This window comes from Hirundo rustica, chromosome Z (assembly GCF_015227805.2).
Source record: "Hirundo rustica isolate bHirRus1 chromosome Z, bHirRus1.pri.v3, whole genome shotgun sequence".
NCBI lineage: Eukaryota > Metazoa > Chordata > Aves > Passeriformes > Hirundinidae > Hirundo > Hirundo rustica.
Genome location: NC_053488.1, coordinates 85869243 through 85887232, shown reverse-complemented (window position 1 = coordinate 85887232; position 17990 = coordinate 85869243). Strand labels below are relative to the sequence as shown.

Below are 17990 nucleotides of genomic sequence, written 5' to 3'. Positions count from 1 at the left end.
TGCTATATGTTGACTTTAAATACAACGTGAGTCCAATCCTTCTATTGCTTTTATTTGCATCCACTAAATAAAAATGCATTTCAATTACAAGTGTTCTCACAGGGTCAGAGTTCTCAGCAGTGCTGTATCACACCTGGGTTTGATCATTGTGATGTTCTACCCCCTGAATTCCTATTTAACATTTGCTGCCTCTCGCGCCTCATCCGTGACTGACACCGGGAGTGACTCAGGGAACAGATCAATTATTGTGATTAAAATTGATCCTCATCGCTCTTGGTGTCACAGTTCACGAGCCAACACTCATGAGCTCATTTGGCTTGGGTCTGTAACCATTGCCAATGGTGAGAATCTCACTGAGCAGAGTAAAATCATCTCTACGTCAAAATTAAAGGATTTGATCATCACACGAATAAAAATCAATCTGTGTTTGTGGCCTTTATACCTAACAGCAAAGTCATATTTAGGTTGGGATGCCTCTCAAAAATGCCATTTTATAGTAAGAACCACTGTTTGGGAGGTTTATGCAATATGGGATCTCAGGTGCCGTGAAAATAAAATGTACCTTTGTTCCCTCTTGCAAAACATGAAGGGTATTCCTGTGGGCTTGGCAGAAAGGCAGCAAGGAAATGCCAAATGTTTGTAACATACTGCACTGAAAAGCTTATTATATTTAACAAATCCTGGGCTGGTCAATTCCTGTATGTGAAAACACAAAGTAGAGGGAAAAAAAGAGATGGAAAAGAACATGATGGAGGCGGAATAAAAGAAAGAGAAAGACTGAGCTGAAACACCATAGACAGAGAAGGGAAAATTTATGTAATGAATGTTTTCCACCTCATCACCTCCTTCCTGCCCTAAACACCATCACCACCTGTAAGTGCACTCATCAAACTGGCAAAACTATACACCTCCATCATGCCTGGAAATTGAATTCTGCTGCTTTTTCAGCACTTTTATTTAATAATTCTGGGTTTTTTTTTCATATTTTCAGTTCGCTTTTTTCCTAGCTCATCTTCTTGTGCAGCTCAGTTTGTCAGTTTTATTTCTCCAAAGTGCTATGGAGGGAGCAACATATAATTCACAACCCAATAAAATTTAAGGAAAAATAAATATTTGCTGCATCCAAGACGAGACGGAGGGTGTGTAGGAGGTGAGGAGGCAGGAGGTAGACTTGAAATTGCTGCTTCTGGAAGAGGTTTGAGAATTGAGAGTTGGTACCTCAGTGCAAAATGTTGGGGGCTCTAAAATGGATTCATCAAGAATTGCAATAAAAAATGCAGGAGGGAGCTGTTCAGAAATTGTGTCTGTGCAAGGTGATTTCAGTCTAATGAACAGTACTGGACACCCATGATTGTTTGAAGGTAAACCAATTTATTTACAATTTTACTGGCTGGAAAAAGCCACCAACTGCACCTTCACCTTTCAAAATGTGGGATACAGCAAACTGCTTCTCATATTAGAGGCAGAAGGTCTCTACCAAGAGTTCAGAGATTAATCAACAGCTTTATTCCCTCCAAACCACTGGTGACTCAGATGTCAAAGTCATTCTTTTTCTCCTGGGTGAGAGAGGCTGGAGGGTCTGGGCACTGATCTCTTGTGAGCAAAGCCTGACTCTGTGCCCAAAGCACAGCTCAGGAAGGACTCTCCTACACTTACAGAATGTCTTTATAATGAAAATATTTCTAAATTATTAAATTACATAGGTTTCATTGCAATCTGTGTGTCTCTACGCCTGCACCCACAGTAGGTAACATTTAATTCAAGTTATTGAAGATAATTGCTTGGTAATGTGTTTCTTCCAAATTTGGAGGTTTTTTAATAATGAAAATTCAGCAATGATTGTAAGGAAAAAACCACAAACCGATAAAATGCATTTCTTTTTCACCTCAGGTAGCTTTTTAAGGTATACCACCAAGATATTTCCTCAGCGGTCAAAACGAAAGAGAGATTTCAGTTGGAATTTGTGAGCTAATGTCCTGAGCACCTCTGAGGAAGCTGCAGCCCAGTGTGTTCCCTCCTGTGTCACCTGCGTGACTCTGATTGATGCTTCTCCAGGTTTGATTGAGGTAGAACATTACAGGCTCCTGTTCCTGAGCAGCTTTTGTTGCTTTGTTCTCTAACATTGTTGCGGGTAATTAGGCCAGGTTCACTTCTCTTTGACAGAGCTGAAATGAATCATTTTTTTCAGAGCAGACAATCACTCTAATACTTCCTATCTAATATCACTGCCACCTCCAAATCGTGTCCTAATGAGAGAGTTCCAGGAATATTAGAGAAAAAAGAGGTGAATGCTCAATGATCTAGTGTCTGCTTCCGACCCTGGAAAACCTTATTCATTTAAAGAACTATTACTCATGAGGATTACAGTGCAAGCTTCCAGGAGGCTGAACAGAGGATGGTTGTCCAAGCAGGAACAGACTCTGTTAAACACAGAACTATCAAATATGTTAAATCTCTCCTACAGCCCTCCCAAGAGATTTGGTTTAAAAACATATATAGTAACACTTCTGTGAACTGGTGATACTGAGAATTATCACATACAGAAAATCTCATCTTTTCCCATCTCCTGGATAAAAAGGTCCTTCCTGCAGACCTCTCCTATTACACACATGGAGTCTGTCACTGCTGTGGTGTCACCAGCTCAGTTTCAAAGCTTTCACAGCCAGGACTCAGTAATCTTTATCATTATAAATTCAGACTCCTGAGACACCAGCAAGAATAATTAGTTACTGGCTTTGCTCAAGTGTCTTCTGCCACACTCTTTGCAGTTCATTTGCCACGAGCCCTGCTGTGTTATTACCGTATCCACAACTCCTACAGGCATTTCACCGGGGAAGAACTGCCAGCTCAGATGCATCACTCCTCTGGCAGGTTTTGTCTGAGATGCCGCAGCAGAAAATATCATTAAATATAGATCCCGGTGGGTGAGAGGCTGGACATGGCCCAGCCCACAGACCCCCAAGTCCTGGGCTCATCTCCAGTGTGGGCAGCAGGAAGCGGGGGATTCTGCCCTGCAGAGCTGCCTCCAGCATTGGGATCCAGGAGGATGTAGAGCTGCTGGAGCCAGTCCAGAGGAAGCCACGAATGTTTAGAGACGATGGGGCAGCTCTGCTCTGGAGAGAAGCTGTAAGAACTGGAGGTGTCCATCGTGGAGAAGCTTTGGAGTGACTTAATTGAGGCCTTCCAGTATCTGAAGGAGGTGACGGGGATGATGAAGAGAACTCTTTATTTACAAGGGACTGGAGAGACAGGACAACTGGGGAATGGATTCAAACTGAAGGAGAGGAGAGATATCCAAAGGAGGGGACATGAAGATGGTGAAGTGCCTTGAGGAGCAGCTGAGGGCACTTGGTCTGTTCAGCTGGAGGAGACTGAGTAGAAACAGCGCAGTTACAACTCCCTCGTGAGGGAAAGAGGAGGGGCAGGCGTGACAGGGACAGGATCCAGGGAACGGCTGGAGCTGTGCCAGGGTCAGGTTGGAGATCAAGAAAAGGTTCTTTCCCCAGAGGGTGTTGGTCACTGACCAGGCTCTCCAAAAAACGGGCACAGCCTCAAGGCTGCCAGAACTCCGGGAGCGTTTGGACAACGCTCCCAGGGATGCACAGGGTGAGATTGTTGGGGTGTCTGTGCAGGGCCAGGAACCGGACTGATGATCTTAGTGGACCCCTTCCAACTCAGGATATTCTGTCATTTAGATTGGACATTAGGGGGAGGATCTTCCCTGTGAGGGCGATTTCGAAGAGAAGCCGTGGCTCCCCCATCCCTGGAAGCGCACAAAGCCAAACCAGCAGCAGCCCAATCTACGAACGGGCTCCTGCCCACAGCAGCGGAGGGGAGGGCCGGGATGAGGCTCCCGGTCCCTCCCAGCCCAAAGCCGCAGGCGCGGCCCCGCCCCGGCTCGTCACGGGGCCGGAACCCGGAGCCGCCGGAGCCGCCGCCGCCCCGGGCCCAGCGCTGCCCCAGCCCGGTCCGGAGCCGCGCCGCTCCCCCCGGGGCCGCCAGCATGTCCAACATGGAGAGTATCCTCGGGCGGGACCGCGGGCGGGACGGGCCGGGAGCCGCCGGGGCCGGGGCGGGGAAGGTGGCGGTGGCGGTGGAGAGCGAGGCCTCCCCGCCGGGAGGAGCCCCCGGGGCGCGGGGGAACGAGGAGGAGGATCCCCCCTCATGGCAGTGGACTCGGGGCCCGAGGGGCAGCGGCAGGAGCAGGGTAATGGCTGGGTGTGATACTGGCAGGGGCTGAGGTCTCTCAGCTTCGGAATTCTCTTCTAAAGGCGAGAAAACCGACGTGGGATCTCATATTCCGTACCAGTATCTCCAGGGGGTGTCAGTGGATGGTGCCAGGCTCTGTTCAGTGGTGCCCCAGCACCAGGATGAGAAGCAGTGGCCATGAACTAAAAAACAAGGAATTCCACCTCAACACGAGGAAGGACTTCTTTCCGTGAAGGGGGCAGAGCCCTGGAACAGCTGCCATGGGAGGTGTGGAGTCTCTGCCTGGAGACATCCCAAACCCACCTGGACACATTCCTGTGTCACCTGCTCCAGATGACCCTGCCAGGGCAGAGGAGTTGGACTGGGTGATCTCCAGAAGTCCCTTCTAACCTCAGTTATTCCGTGATTCTGTGGTTTTCCCACAAGGAAGTGGGTGGGAAGTTCGGTGTCTCTTCCCAAGGTGTGATTAGGCAACCTTGGTTGGGAGTGAGGAGAAGGAGGCAGGGCTGTGGTGGTGGAGGGACAGCCCAGTTCCTGAGGCAAAAACACAATTTATACTAAAAATAATGCAAATTGTGCAGCAGGGCCAGCCCAGCTGTGTATAGACTGGAGTGATGTCAGCAGGGCTGTGCCCCAAACAGACACTGCTGTGTCAGCTGTGCTTCCTGCTCTTGGAAAGAATTTACACACAGGGCCCTGTGTGGGCTGGCTGAAACTTTCATGCTGTCTGGAACCATCTTAATGCACTGGGGCAGAAAACTTAGAGATTCGAGAGGTCTCAGTGTGCTTTGAATGTGCAGGAAGTGCTGGCCTTGCCGGTTGTCCTGGTAAGGACTGACGGGATTTCTGGAGCAGCTGACTGTGAGTCACAAACTGAGGTGGAAGTTGTGTTCCACTCGGGTTGTGGCTAACTCGGGTTTGTTCTCGATTGTTGAGAAAGACACTTGAAGGGAGGAGCAGGAATGTGCACCTCTGGGATGGGTCAGCTGGTTTAATGTCAGGTAAATTCCCCAGCTGAGTAACTGAGGAAGTTATTTCAAAATAAACTGCTCTGGTACTGGTACCTAAATTACTAGATATTCTAAATGCAAAGTCAGGCATGTTACCTGTTAGTAGCCTGCCAGTGATGTTCATAGGATAACAAAGACATTCCTAAGGTTTCCAGGTTGCTGTCAGAGTAAGAGGAATGGCTGGACTTTAAAGCAGAAAACAGCTCTGGAATAATTTATGTACTTGAAATATTGAAGAAACCTCAAGTACTCGTAATGTTTAGCTTTGTGCTTCCACTTAATTGGTAATCGTCTTAGTACCTGCTGCATCTTCCTCTTGGGATATCACAGGTGGCAGGAAAGAAGCCTACAAAGCTTTTTACTTACGTATTGTTTGAGAAAGGATGATACTGCTTGGAAGCTTTCATCAACAGTATTTTAAGAGAATGTTTTTGATTGTTGTTTTTACAGCACACACTCTATTCTCTGTCAGTAATAGTTTAGTGCAAATCGCTCTGAAGGCCTGTCTTACTGTTCTCTTGGAGCTTTCAGTTTAAGCAGTTGAACTTCTGTTTATAAAGTTCCTTTTCCTGCCTGAAGTACTCTCTGCCCAAAAGTCAGACGAGCTGTCGGGGAGCCCGGGATCACTCGCATGACCCAGGGCTGGGAAGGAGCTGGATGAGCAATTTAAATCCAAGATCCTGCTGGGCTGTAGCTGGCCGTGGCCAGCTGAGGCAGTTTGCTGTTACGCTGTTTATTTGTTGTGTTCCTCAGTGACTTTGGGACTTTTAATTTTTTTTTTTTTGATGGGGAGGTTTCAGGGAAGTCCGGAAACCACAGCATTTCACTGAGAGTCGCAGGCTTTGGGTGTGGGAGTGAAAGTAACCAGCAGAGAACCGTTCAGGGGCGTGTTTGGTGGTTGGATTTATCACTCTGAAATAGGTTTGGTCCCTTAACTTGCACTGCAGAACACCTCTTTAATTTGAAGTTTGCTGCAAAGGAGCTCAACAGGAACTCAAAAAAATGCGACAAAGAAGAAAAGGCTGAGAAAGCTAAAATTAAGAAGGTAAGTCAGAACCAAGCTTTTTAGATCTGTTGCTGCCTGTTAGAGCAGGAAGACATCTGGTATTTTGTCATCTCCCTGGTGTGCATGCTAACAATCACGTGGTCAGTGTTTGTTAAATGTTTGTTAAAACAAATGTTTGTTAAAAAATGAGACTATAAATCTTCCTGTGCTTATTAATAAGCATGTGGATAAATCCTTGTGCATCCTCATGGTCAGCTTCTGGCATTTGCTTCCCTAAAGGATTGTCTTGTATGTGCTTTGGTAGAGACTGTTGCTCTCAGGGTTAAAACCCTCTTCATGTTCATCAGCTTGTATTAAAAAGGCCTTGCAGAGAGGAGCTTCAAAACAGCTTCAAGGACTCGAGCTTTTGAGTCCTTGAAGTAGTGAAGAGAGAGACCGAGTTGATTTGGTGTATTTGTGCCCATGGGATATAGCTGTACCACCTGTGCCTGTGTTTCTGTCTTGAGACTGAAAACGTTTTCAGGAACAGAAATTATGTATCTGTAGATCTGCAAAACTGCCTGTTTGAAGCGCATTTTTTCCAGTGCCTTTCCTGGAAAGGAGTTAGGAGTTCTCACGTTGGAAGTGTTTGGGATCTGCTGTGGGAGGGACTTTCTTTCTTTTTTTAATAGAAAAAGATAAAGTGACTAGTGAACTCTTTTTTCAAAGCCAAAACAGACTACAGAGAAATCCTGTGTGCAAGAGCAGGCAAGGGTAAAAGGCTTTTCCTTTTGTCTCTCCCTCTTTGCCAAGGCCATTCAGAAGGGGAACATGGAAGTGGCGCGGATCCACGCGGAGAACGCCATCCGCCAGAAGAACCAGGCCATCAACTTCCTGCGCATGAGCGCCCGCGTGGACGCCGTGGCAGCCAGAGTCCAGACTGCCGTCACCATGGGCAAGGTGAGGCCCTCCCTGTCCTGCAGGGGCAAGGAGGAGGCTTCTCATCTTCCCTGGGGTGCTTTCATCCCGGCTGGAATGAGCTGGGAACTTCCAGTTTTGCTTTTGGAGGAACTGGGTGCTGGAATACCTCTGGCAGCCGCTCTTTGAATTATTTCACAATGATACTTCTCCCCTTCGAAATGAAGTCGTGAGGTGGGAGTTGTGATTCCAGAGATCTTTTTTTAGTTCAAATAGTTGTTTAAGGTAAACTGATTTACTGCTCTCCACCTTGAAATTTTATTGTGAGCTGGGGATGAAATGTATCCCTTAACAGTGACAGGTCTCAAGTCCACAGAAATGAATGCCATATAAAGCTCATTTTTAGTGAATTTTGCCTCAGAATGTGTATTTCAAGTGGCTGAGTTAATTTCTAGAGCTGGGAAGGGTGGGAGATATTTAAAATAATGACATTCCAGATGGAAATAGGATGTTCCCTCCTATTTGATACTGTCAAAGCTCTGTCAACAGAGATAAGATAGCTGGGTAAGAAATATCAGAATCCCAGAATAATTTGGGTTGGAAGGGACCTTTAATCCCATCCAGTCTCACCCCCTGCCATAGACAGAGACACCTTCCACCATCCCAGGTTGCTCTAAGCCCCTTCCCAGCTGGCCTTGGACACTTCCAGGGATCCAGAGGCAGCCACAGCTTCTCTGGGAACCTGTGCCAGGGCCTCCCCATCCTCATGGGGAGGGATTTGTTCCTCAACTGCACATTTTTTCCTTGTAATAATTTCCTTCCCCTTGTTTCAGGTAACAAAGTCAATGGCAGGGGTAGTGAAGTCAATGGATGCCACCTTGAAGAGCATGAACTTGGAAAAGGTAAATATTTAGACTTAATTTTCTTGGAGCTGACATCAAAAGCAGAAAGGACAACAGGCACAAGTTTTAGAAAGGGAAATTCAATCAAAAGTTTTCCAGCTGAGATGTATTACTTTTCTTATCTGAAGATAAGTGATTTGATTCATGTTTTTCGTAGATATCTGCACTAATGGACAAATTTGAACATCAGTTTGAGACACTGGATGTTCAGACACAGCAGATGGAAGACACAATGAGCAACACTACGACATTAACAACGCCACAGGTAACAATAATAGAGTATATTTTAGTAAGGTGATCTTAAATTATGTGTCTAAACTGTTCATTAACAGCACGAGACACTCAGGTGTATGTTTGCGGTTTTTTAAAGATAAGTTGAATTCTGTAGAAGCATTATTTACAAGCCAGAGTTCAGTTAATGTCATTTCAACTGCTGAGCACCTCTGCTTCTTATTTTTGAGTTCATACCTTCTAGTGGTTAAGCACCAAACTATTCTGCCAAAGGCATTCACCTTTAAATCAGTTTTGTTAAAGTAATTCCTGTTCTCTGAAGATCGAACCAGAAGTTGTCGGAAGCTCCAAATGCAACAATCCATTTTGTTTTCCTTTAGAACCAAGTGGACATGCTCCTGCAGGAAATGGCAGATGAAGCAGGGTAAGTGAAATTTCTATTTCTTGAGTAAACCTTGGTTCCCTCAACCCTTCCTGGTTATATCTAAGGTCAAATTCCCTTGTTTTATAAGTCTGTCTCTTAGAAGCAGAGGGAAAACACGATTTTCCTTTTACCTCTGGACATACCTGACTTGTCCTGGTGGTGAGTCAAAATTACTCACCAGCTTGTGTAACTCTGGAATGTTCAGGGGCTGCTGTCTCATTGTTCCTCTGCTGTCAGTTATGGTGCTTCCCCCTCGATCCACCTGTGCCTGACTTGGTGTTTGCTCTGTTTTCTCCTGGTAGCCTTGATCTGAACATGGAACTACCTCAAGGACAGACAGGTTCTGTTGGTACAAGCGTGGCCTCAGCAGAACAGGTAAGTGGTGGAATTCAGTGAGGTCAGTGTTTTCTGGAGAAATGGAAGGTGGGAATTAATGCTTCACTCAGTCAAAACAAGATGCTAAATTGCTGAATTCTATTTCAGGAAACTGTGTGGTTAAAAGTCTTGCTATCAAAGTAATTTTAACCATACATTTATTGAATGTTAAAGGGAAGGGCCCTTAAAACTCATCCAGTGCCATGGGCAGGGATGCCTTGCACTAGCCCAGGGTGCTCCGAGCTCTGTCCAGCCTGGCCTTGGACGTTCCCCGGGATGGGGCAGACACAGCTTCTCTGGGAACCTGTACCAGGGCCTCCCTGCCCTCACAGGGAATGATTTCAGCCCCCTTGTCCTATCAGATATTCCACAAATAGTTTCTTTGAAAAAAGCTGCAAAACCCTGACCCTTTCTCTGCTTAATTCTGTGTTCTGAAACTCTCCCCGCACTGCCGTGTTTGTGGTCTTAAGCAAATCTTGTTAAGCCATGAGAGAATTTCTCATCAGCTGGACATCAGACGGCAAAAGTTGCTTTTCCTGCTGCTGATGGTTGATTTTCCCTTTTTGTTTTCCAACGGTGCAGGATGAGCTGTCACAGAGACTGGCCCGCCTACGTGATCAAGTCTAAGTGAACAGAGCTGCAGTTCTCTGGAGCTGCTTCCAAATTCCCTGTCTGGAACTAACCCTGCACTACACTCGAGGTGTAAAACAGTCCAGCTTAGGTGTTTGAGTGTTTGTAATATAGGGTACTTCACTCCCAGCTTGCTACTCTTTCTAAAATACATTAAGTGACCCAAAAATATCAGCTCTAACGTCCTTTTCTGTACGTTTGGAAGTCGATCTATTTTTTGCAAGCTTTTTTCACAAATTCAAGTTGATGTTCTGAGTCAGCTGCTAATGGTGGTACATTCTAGTTCCAAACAAAGCAGAGTGTCAGTGATCTATATTTTAAATTATGATTTTTTTTTAAATTATGAGAACTGTTTATGGTAGGAGAACTGATGTATCAGTTCAGATGGTTGTCGTAGGTAATTTTCCTACAGAGCTAAACTCCTGGAACACAGAGGGATGGACAGCATGGACCTCCTGGAAAATGCACTTGTTGAAACAACTAAGTGGACTTTGACGTTTTTAGTCTTTAAAACTTAGGATAAATGTGCTGAAATGAGCAGTTTAGTTCAAAATGGGTTACCAAAAGCTGATTTCATGTAACTGGGGACTTGTATGGTGGCATCACTTTAGCATAGGTGGAATAAAATATATTTTTGGACTCTTTGCCAGGTCTGTTTCTCTCTGCAGATAAAATCCCAATATTTGTAATTTTCTTGCTGTAGGGAGTAGCTAATTTTAAGCAATCCCTTTATATTTCTGCACAGTAAGAGTCTGGCTGCTCTCAGTAGCTTCAAACTCTTGTTGCAGTTGTAAAATAAGAAATGGTTGTAGAAATCTGTCGCTGAGACCACTTGTGATGTGTTGTGATAAACAGTGACGTTCAAATTCTCTTCCTAATTTTTTTTGGGCTCATTTTTATGTTTTGTCTTTGTAGGGGTGAGGGAAGGTGTGGAGCACCAGGCTTGGAATTGGTTCTTAATTGCCTGGTGCTCAGGGCCACGTGGGTTTTCCAGTGTTAGGGAATTGTTTAAGGAAAAGAAAAAAACACTCACTTTTTTATTCAAGCAGGATTTTTTCAATGAAAATGTGCAAGAACCATGAAACTTTTTAGAGCAGTTTCAGATGTTATTTTGAATGTGTTACCCAACTCACTCTGAGGGTTGAGCAGGATGTTATGTAATCAAGGTTACTGTAAAAATAAATTCAGGAAAATAAGATAGACAAAACAACCTAGAATGTTGTGGGATTCTCTCTCACACTGGCAGCTGAACTGAAACCATGAGTTTAAAATGGGGGTCTTTTCACTTGTTAGAAAGAAACTGGGGTTAAAAATAAATGTAAACTCCTTGAGTGTTCCTCCTGTAAACAGGAGAAGTTGGAAGGTGTTTAAAAACCACGAACTGACAGCTGTAGTCTGGCCACGATCCCTTCAAACAATTAATAAAACGTCCTAGAAAGGGACTTTTTCCTGCATTTTCTTCCCTGGCTGCTTCTGAGCATTGTAACCAAGATCACAGTGTATCTATGCAACCCAGTTACCCAGCTGGGGTGGCTGCGTGTGTGCCTTTGCCTTGCTGGACTTCCTTCAGCTTTTTAATATTCAGTTACTTCATATCATGGGAGTGCTGGAAGCTTCCTGGCGAGGGATCGCTCCACACCGGAGTTTACTTGGAGCTATCCGTGAAATACTGAGGATTCAGTGTCTGATGGCAGGACAGCTCCAGCTGCTTGTCTGGCTTCTTTTAATGTTGAAAATGTTGCTGCTGTTCGACTGATTTGGGCCATTCTGGAATTAGTTGAGGGTCAGACAGCGATTCTGAGCTCCCACATGGTTGATTTTACCAGTCTGTTGCCTTGCTGTGAGCCTTGGAGGGATTTAAAAATAGACTGGGATTGAGATTGCTGCAACGGAAAGGTTGAATAAGCTTCATGATTTTATTGATTGTTGTGGATCTTATCCCAGGCTGGTGAACCCCAGGACCAGCGCAGATTTCCAGTGCTGTCTCTTGGAAGGAATTAACAAATACGAAGGTTTGACTGACATAATTAAGGTTGTGTCTGGGGGGAGTGTGATGCAGTGAGGCTTAGAAAGAAATAAGTGTTTGAGCCAGGGTATTTTTACCTGTTGACTTCACTCCCGGAGTTGCTGTGTATTTCAGCCATGCCAGGGTTTGGAGCTGGCAGCTCCTGTGTACAGAACTCCTGCCCTCTCCTGGGGAAATGCTTTCACTCATGGCTGGAAGCTGCATCCAGGAAGGCTGAAGTTATGTCTTAAACATACACATTTTTCTCATGACATTTGGGAATGCTTAAAGCTGGAAGTTACTCTTAAAGCAATATTTGAGTTTTATCCCTCCTCCCTTTCAGGCTCAAAACATTTCTCTTCCCTGAACAGCTCTGGCTCCTCACTCTGACCTTGTTTTGTCTCTGTAAGTTGATTGTTTGTAAAGTTCATTTCATGTTAAATCACTTGTTTGTGCTTTTCTGGAACCTTATTGCCAGTTAAAATTTCAATATTTCTGCTGACGAGCAGGCACATCTTAAGTGAAACATTGCTTAAGTGAAATGTTGCTGGATAGTTTTGCTCAGCATTTTTATCCTCTGTTACTAAAACTGCTGGCTGGTGGTAGCTTTGTCTTCATTAGAATTCCAAAACAAAGCCATGCAAATCTTCAGATGAAAGGAGAGGGAAGCAAAACAAGAAATTTAATGTCATTATTGCAGTGGGATAAAACTTAACAAGTTGCCTTTGTGGAGATCCTCAGAGCCAAAAAATAGTGAATTTTTGTTAAACATAATCAGCAGTTGTGTATAGGTATAAATTCTGAAGCTGGTGCCGTGTATAGAGGAGAGAACAATTTTTGTAGCTCTGGTTGAGTTCACTTTGAGAACTGCTTTACTTGTATGGGACAGTTTGTAAATGTAACTGCAGGTGGTAAATAAAATTGTACATACAACTCATTCTGGGTGTGCGGCTGCTACAGGTCTCTGTACATGGATGGACAGGCGGGTGGGATGTCTTTCCTGTAGGAAGTCACCCACAAAATTCAATCTTTATGGGGAGAAAACAAGAAAAAAATAAAGTGGGTACTACTGAGAGAGATTTGGGACAGTTGGGGAGTAATTAATACTAAATATAACAACATAAACTCTGCTTTTATGGGGTTTGTAAAAATGTTTAGTCTGAAAGAGCCCCGTGCTTAAACATCTCTGAGGGGTTTTTGTCCTTACACACAGGACAAGGGACCACTGGAAAACTGGCAAGGAGGTGGTGTGTGGGTTCGAGTTTGGGATTGGGTTTGGCTCTCCCAGGCCTAAAAATCGTCAGTTTTAACATTTCAATTCAGTCGTCCAAGAACCAGCAGAGGGCACCTCAGGCTTTGCTTTCATGTGTCCAGAAATGGCTGGTTGGAGCAGTTGAAGGAAAACTGCTTGGTTCAGGGAACAGCCTCTCCCGTGGAACCTTTGTCTGGGCAGCATCCACTCACTCTAGGACGTTCCTGTGCCGGGGCTTTGATCCCAAAATCCAGCTCGGCAGCTCATCCACAGGTCCATCAGCTGAATGGGGTCAGTCTGCGCTAACTCTTCAAAACGGTCCTTTGCTGCCTTTGGGGGTAATTTAGGTCTCTAAGATCTGTTGGGAGCATAATAGTGGGTAACCTTGTGCTTAAAACTTGGGTTTAAATTTCATTTTCAGTTAAATTTCAGGGTTTCTCGCTGTTGTCATTCTGCTTTTGACCTGTGGTAATTTTTCTGCTCTCTACATAAGGAAACACGTAGTATGCGCTGATGGAAATGGGTTTTGGTGGTAAATTTTATTTTTTTATCAGAGCTTTGATGAGCTTTGGTTTGATGAAGGATTGACTTTAATTTCAGGATTCCCTCTGCAGTTCTGCCTTCACCTCTTGCTCAGGCTGCTTTGAGCTCACGGCAGCACTTGGCTCCCAACTTTCTTGTTTCAAACAGTATTTTTCCAACGGAACCCAGAGTAGGGTCAGTGGCCTCGCTTGTTTCGGAAGCAGCTCCCTTCATTACCATTTTGTGAGGGAAAGGCCCGACGTGAACAATCTGCAACTAATTTCACGTGCCAGTGGAGCCGCTTTCGCTGGGAGAAGATGCACTGAGAGAGTCTCCCAGGCTCCTGCTTCCCTTTGCTGCTCTTTATTAAGGAACTCAGCCTGGGTCAGCTGCACGATGCGGTTCAAAAGGGAAAATCAAAGGGGCTGCAGGATCCAGGTTTTGGGAAAGCTTTCCAGGGTCTTCCAATGGTGCCGGTCGCTGTGAGGAGCTGCCGGACCCAGACTCAGCACAGAGGCTGCTCACAGCCCTTACACAAATAAGGGGTATTTCAGAGAATAAAATATTTCATATTGCATATTTATCATCTAAATATGCGTATTTAATAATCCAAATACTCTAGAGAAAAAGTATGCTAATTATATAGAATAATAAAATATAAATAATAAAAATATCAAAATAACATAAATAAAATCTAGATGTCTAAAAACAAAGAGGTTTTACAGTCATGCCTGTGTCTATTGCTTAAGGTATTCCAAATTTATTAAGCCTGAGTGAAACAATCTTTTTGCAAAAGTCTAAAGCAACGAACATGACATAATGTGTGTATCTGACAAGATAATAATCAGCTTAATTTAATTTCCCTGCTATCTGATTCGTAATTCTTTATCACAATCAATTTCTGTCAAAGTGAGCTGTCAGGGATAGGAAAATATTTGAAAACTTCCTTTAAAATCACTCACTATTTTTTATTAAATCTTTTATGACTCTTTTCAAAGATTAGATAAACGTAACCCTAAAGTCTCTACAGGAGATATTTCCATTTATTCTTATCACAATCAGGGCTTTGTTTCTTGTGTTGCAAAATGGGTCATTACTAGAACCATTAAAGCTGGATTTCTGTTGCTGGTGGTTTTTCAGTTCCAGGTTCCATCTGAAGTCCCAATATTTGCCTGGAAATCCATCGGAGAAGCTGGCGGGTCTGTTCAGAGTGTTGTAAATTAGTTCCAGTCTCCACGAGCCTGCTGTGACTAATTGATGTGACCTGGAAGTGGATAAAGTCCATAACAGTAAGATCAACTTTTCCTCTGGTAATTTGACAAATAGAGCCCTTTTTTAAAGTCCCGTGTAGGCTCCAGTCCCCATTTGTTCTGTCATGATGGGCATCGTTTCCGTGTTGGAGTGATAATGATTTTCCAGATTTCTGCTGATTTGTAGAGCAGGTGCCTTTATTTATTAATGCCAGAAGAAGGGAGAGATTCAACAGCCCCAGCAAAAAGAGAATTCCTGGCAGCAGCTGTATATCAAAGCCATTCCTTATCCAGTTACCTCGCTGTAAGTATTTGACCACTGCTTAAAATATTCATGTTTCCACGGAAAATGTAAAATTACAACTTTTTTTTGCAGAGTAGTTTTAGGTATAAAGAAAGTATAAGTAATAATTTATTAGTGGTAATTATCACGTTTAACAACAGCACTGCTTTTTCATCCAAATATTTTAGGAGTACAAAGATTAATACTCACCAAACCCTGAGCTGTCTAGTGTGTGGTGAGTTTAAAGCAGCAAATATAGAATATCCCAGGTTCTCTTCCAAATTTAATGCTTTTGCTGAAGTTTTACAGTTGGTTTTTGTTTTTTTTTTTTTAGCCTGTGGTTAGAGTAATAAATAAACCAGATATTCCCAAGCTCTTCATTAAGGTTTATGGGGTTGTCTGGGAAATCTGGCTGTTTTCTCAGGATACTCTTTACCACACAGGTTTTCCTCCTCCTGCACTGTAGAGATGTGCGGGAAGGCCAGTGGTTTGCGGAGTCGCTCCAGCTCATTTATTTCCTATAGCCACGGGGAAATCAGGAAATCTCAGGGTTGTGTGGGCTGCTGCTCTTGCAGAAGGGGCTGCTGGAATGGGATCTGTACAGTGGAAGCTCCTGGAAACTCCACGTCGCTGCCTAATTATTTTTTTAAGATGAATTTTAGGCAGCCACTCTTAAGTACTGTATTGACTGTAAGTAAATCCATGATGCTTTCTGGATGGGCAGGGATTTAAGGAATTTCTCTGCTCCCAGCCCCTTCCAAGTCTGCATCCCATTCATCCTCTCCCATCCCCACCAGCTCTGTCATGCTCCAAAATCATCTCACCATGACTATAAACCCCCCAGCCATGAGCCAGGGGAGTCCAGTCCCTATTTATTTGTGCTCCAGTGGGATGTGAACCTTGGTCTTCCAGGGTGAAAGGTTGAGGGATGAGTGTCTTGTTTACCTGTGCTTTTCAGAGAGTGTTTTCCTTTAATCTATTAAGCAGACACACCATTTTGTCCCGCGGTGTGCAATGGGATCGTTAACGATGCGCTTAATTACTACCAAACCACATCTGAGTGCCCGATGGCAGCAGGCAGGAGACTCAGAGCCCAGTTTTCCAGGCAGGAGGGTCCAGCTAAGGTTCCCCCACCTCAGGTTTTAATAGTAACATCTCTCCATGAGATCCTGCGACGTCTCCCTGATTTATACACGTCTTTGGTGGTGGATAAAACCACATTGCAGGGTTTCACATCAACCCTGACTGACGGCTGAGGGAAAAGTGGGAGTGAATGAGGAGAACCAAAACTGTCAATGGATTTTAAAATCCAAATTGCATTCCTTGGAAGGTTATTTTAAGAACCCCAAGACCTGAGTAAATTCAAATACTGTAGCACCGCTGCCTTTAACACACCTGAGGATTTATCTTCTCTGAAACTCCTTACGTTCAGACATTCACATCCCAAAGGTGGCATTTGTGCCTAATTTTTTGGCAGTGCTGCAGATTTGTTGTATACATTAATCAGCCAAGGTAGAGGGCTTGGGCACATCCTCCACCAGGCACAGACACAATAGGGTGGAGAAGGCCCAGCAAACACAGCTGGTGAACATATTTACCATCCGCTGGTTAGTCACACTTGTGGAGTTTTAATTGAATTACCTTTGACAGTGAACAGCAAACCTGGTGGGTGATCTACTAAATTTAACTGATGAATGGGCTCCCTAAAATCAATTAGCATCCAGGGCTGGGAGCATGAACACATCCGTCGCTCGGCAGGGACCGGAGCGGGCTCGGAATGACAGCAGCAAATGTTGGCCGAGTGAAAGCACGGATCTCCTGCTGCCGCTGACCCCTGCTCCCCACATGAAAGAAAAACAGGAGCCTAACAGGAGCTGAAAGAATCCGACGGTAAATCATTTAAGCCCTGTTTTGCACAACTGATACAGGATGCTTCTAAACTGCTTGATTAATGCTGGGCAGTATATTAGAAGCAGGACGTGGCAGAGCAAGGATTCCGTGGCCAAGCACCAGCTCCACAAACACCATCTGCTCGCTTAATTATTTTTGGGAGATTCAGGATAGCAGGAAGCCAGGAGGAATTAGAAATGGCCTTTTTTCTTTTGCTGCAGTGATCGGGCCCTGTCTGTGGGCACAGAGAAGCCCCGTCAGTCTTTAGGTTGTTTGTTATCTGAATAATCAAGCGATGGCAAAATGCAGGCTGGAGGTTCCTCTGACCTTTGCCTTGGTGCAACCTGACCCTGCGTGGGGCTCAGGTGGAGCATGTAATGAGGAACAGCTGGGATGGACTGGAAAAGGGAGCACACACTGTGTCTGAGGGAGAAGGGAACAAACACACATTTCTGAGGGAGAAGGAGCGAACACACCATGTCTGAGGAGAAGGAGCGCTCACAGTTTCTGAGGAGAGGAAGGAGCAACTACATTCACATTTGTGGGGCTCCTGGCTTTGCACAAACTGGAGAAGGCAGAGGACTCTCCGCTGGGGCTTTTGGGTTTGGAGGTGAGGAGGAAGAGCAGTAAACAGGGTGATAGCCTTCCCTCTCTTCTGCCTGTTTTGTTGGATCACCAGCTAAACCCTCCTTAGGAGGAAATCTGGGCCAAACCTGATTTATTGGAATATTGACTTAAGCCAAGACTCAGTCTGGACTGTGAATTACATGTGAATTTTATTTATCTTTTCCTAATCAATTTTTTTAAAACAAAATGAAAAGAAAATGTATCCATTTCAATGATGCTCAAACTGAAACCTGTCCAATGGCCCCTGGAAGTGCTGACTGGGACACAGTGACTTATATCCTTATTTTCTGTGAGGGTATCCTCCTTCCCAGGCTGGTGTTCTGAAGCCCAGGGAAGGCACAGTGGGGCTTTTCTTTCCTTGCCTTCATAAGTCATTGACTTAATGCATTGATTTCAGAGACAATGCATGGAGAGCATTTTATTTACCATTTTATTTTATTTTATGTTTCTTTTTTTAACAAATGGTATAAAACAGTA

The 17990-nt window shown here is 44.5% G+C and overlaps 1 protein-coding gene across 2 annotated transcripts; it reads left to right on the top strand.

Annotated features, from left to right (window-relative positions):
- Positions 1–3917: 3917 nt before the first annotated feature.
- LOC120765650 (charged multivesicular body protein 1b) lies at positions 3918–12626 on the top strand. Of its 2 annotated transcripts, none has more exons than XM_040090725.2 (8): positions 3918–4019; positions 6167–6264; positions 7018–7164; positions 7956–8024; positions 8182–8289; positions 8636–8679; positions 8982–9054; positions 9637–12626. In XM_040090725.2, exons 1-8 carry the CDS (start codon positions 4004–4006, stop codon positions 9679–9681), a joined length of 600 nt encoding a protein of 199 aa, XP_039946659.1. In that variant the 5' UTR covers positions 3918–4003; the 3' UTR covers positions 9682–12626. The 2 variants fall into 2 exon arrangements, with proteins under 2 accessions (XP_039946659.1, XP_039946658.1); XM_040090724.1 differs by lacking the exon at positions 3918–4019 and adding an exon at positions 4987–5036 and having other exon boundaries at positions 6141–6264.
- Positions 12627–17990: the final 5364 nt, after the last annotated feature.

Excerpts from the sequence above, each read along its gene's own strand:
- LOC120765650 (XM_040090724.1), top strand. The coding sequence starts at position 5,002 with ATGTGCAGGAAGTGCTGGCCTTGCCGGTTGTCCTG. Across the intron at positions 8,025-8,181 it reads AGAGCATGAACTTGGAAAAG|ATATCTGCACTAATGGACAA; the intron begins GTAAATATTTAG and ends TGTTTTTCGTAG. Across the intron at positions 8,680-8,981 it reads GAAATGGCAGATGAAGCAGG|CCTTGATCTGAACATGGAAC; the intron begins GTAAGTGAAATT and ends TTCTCCTGGTAG.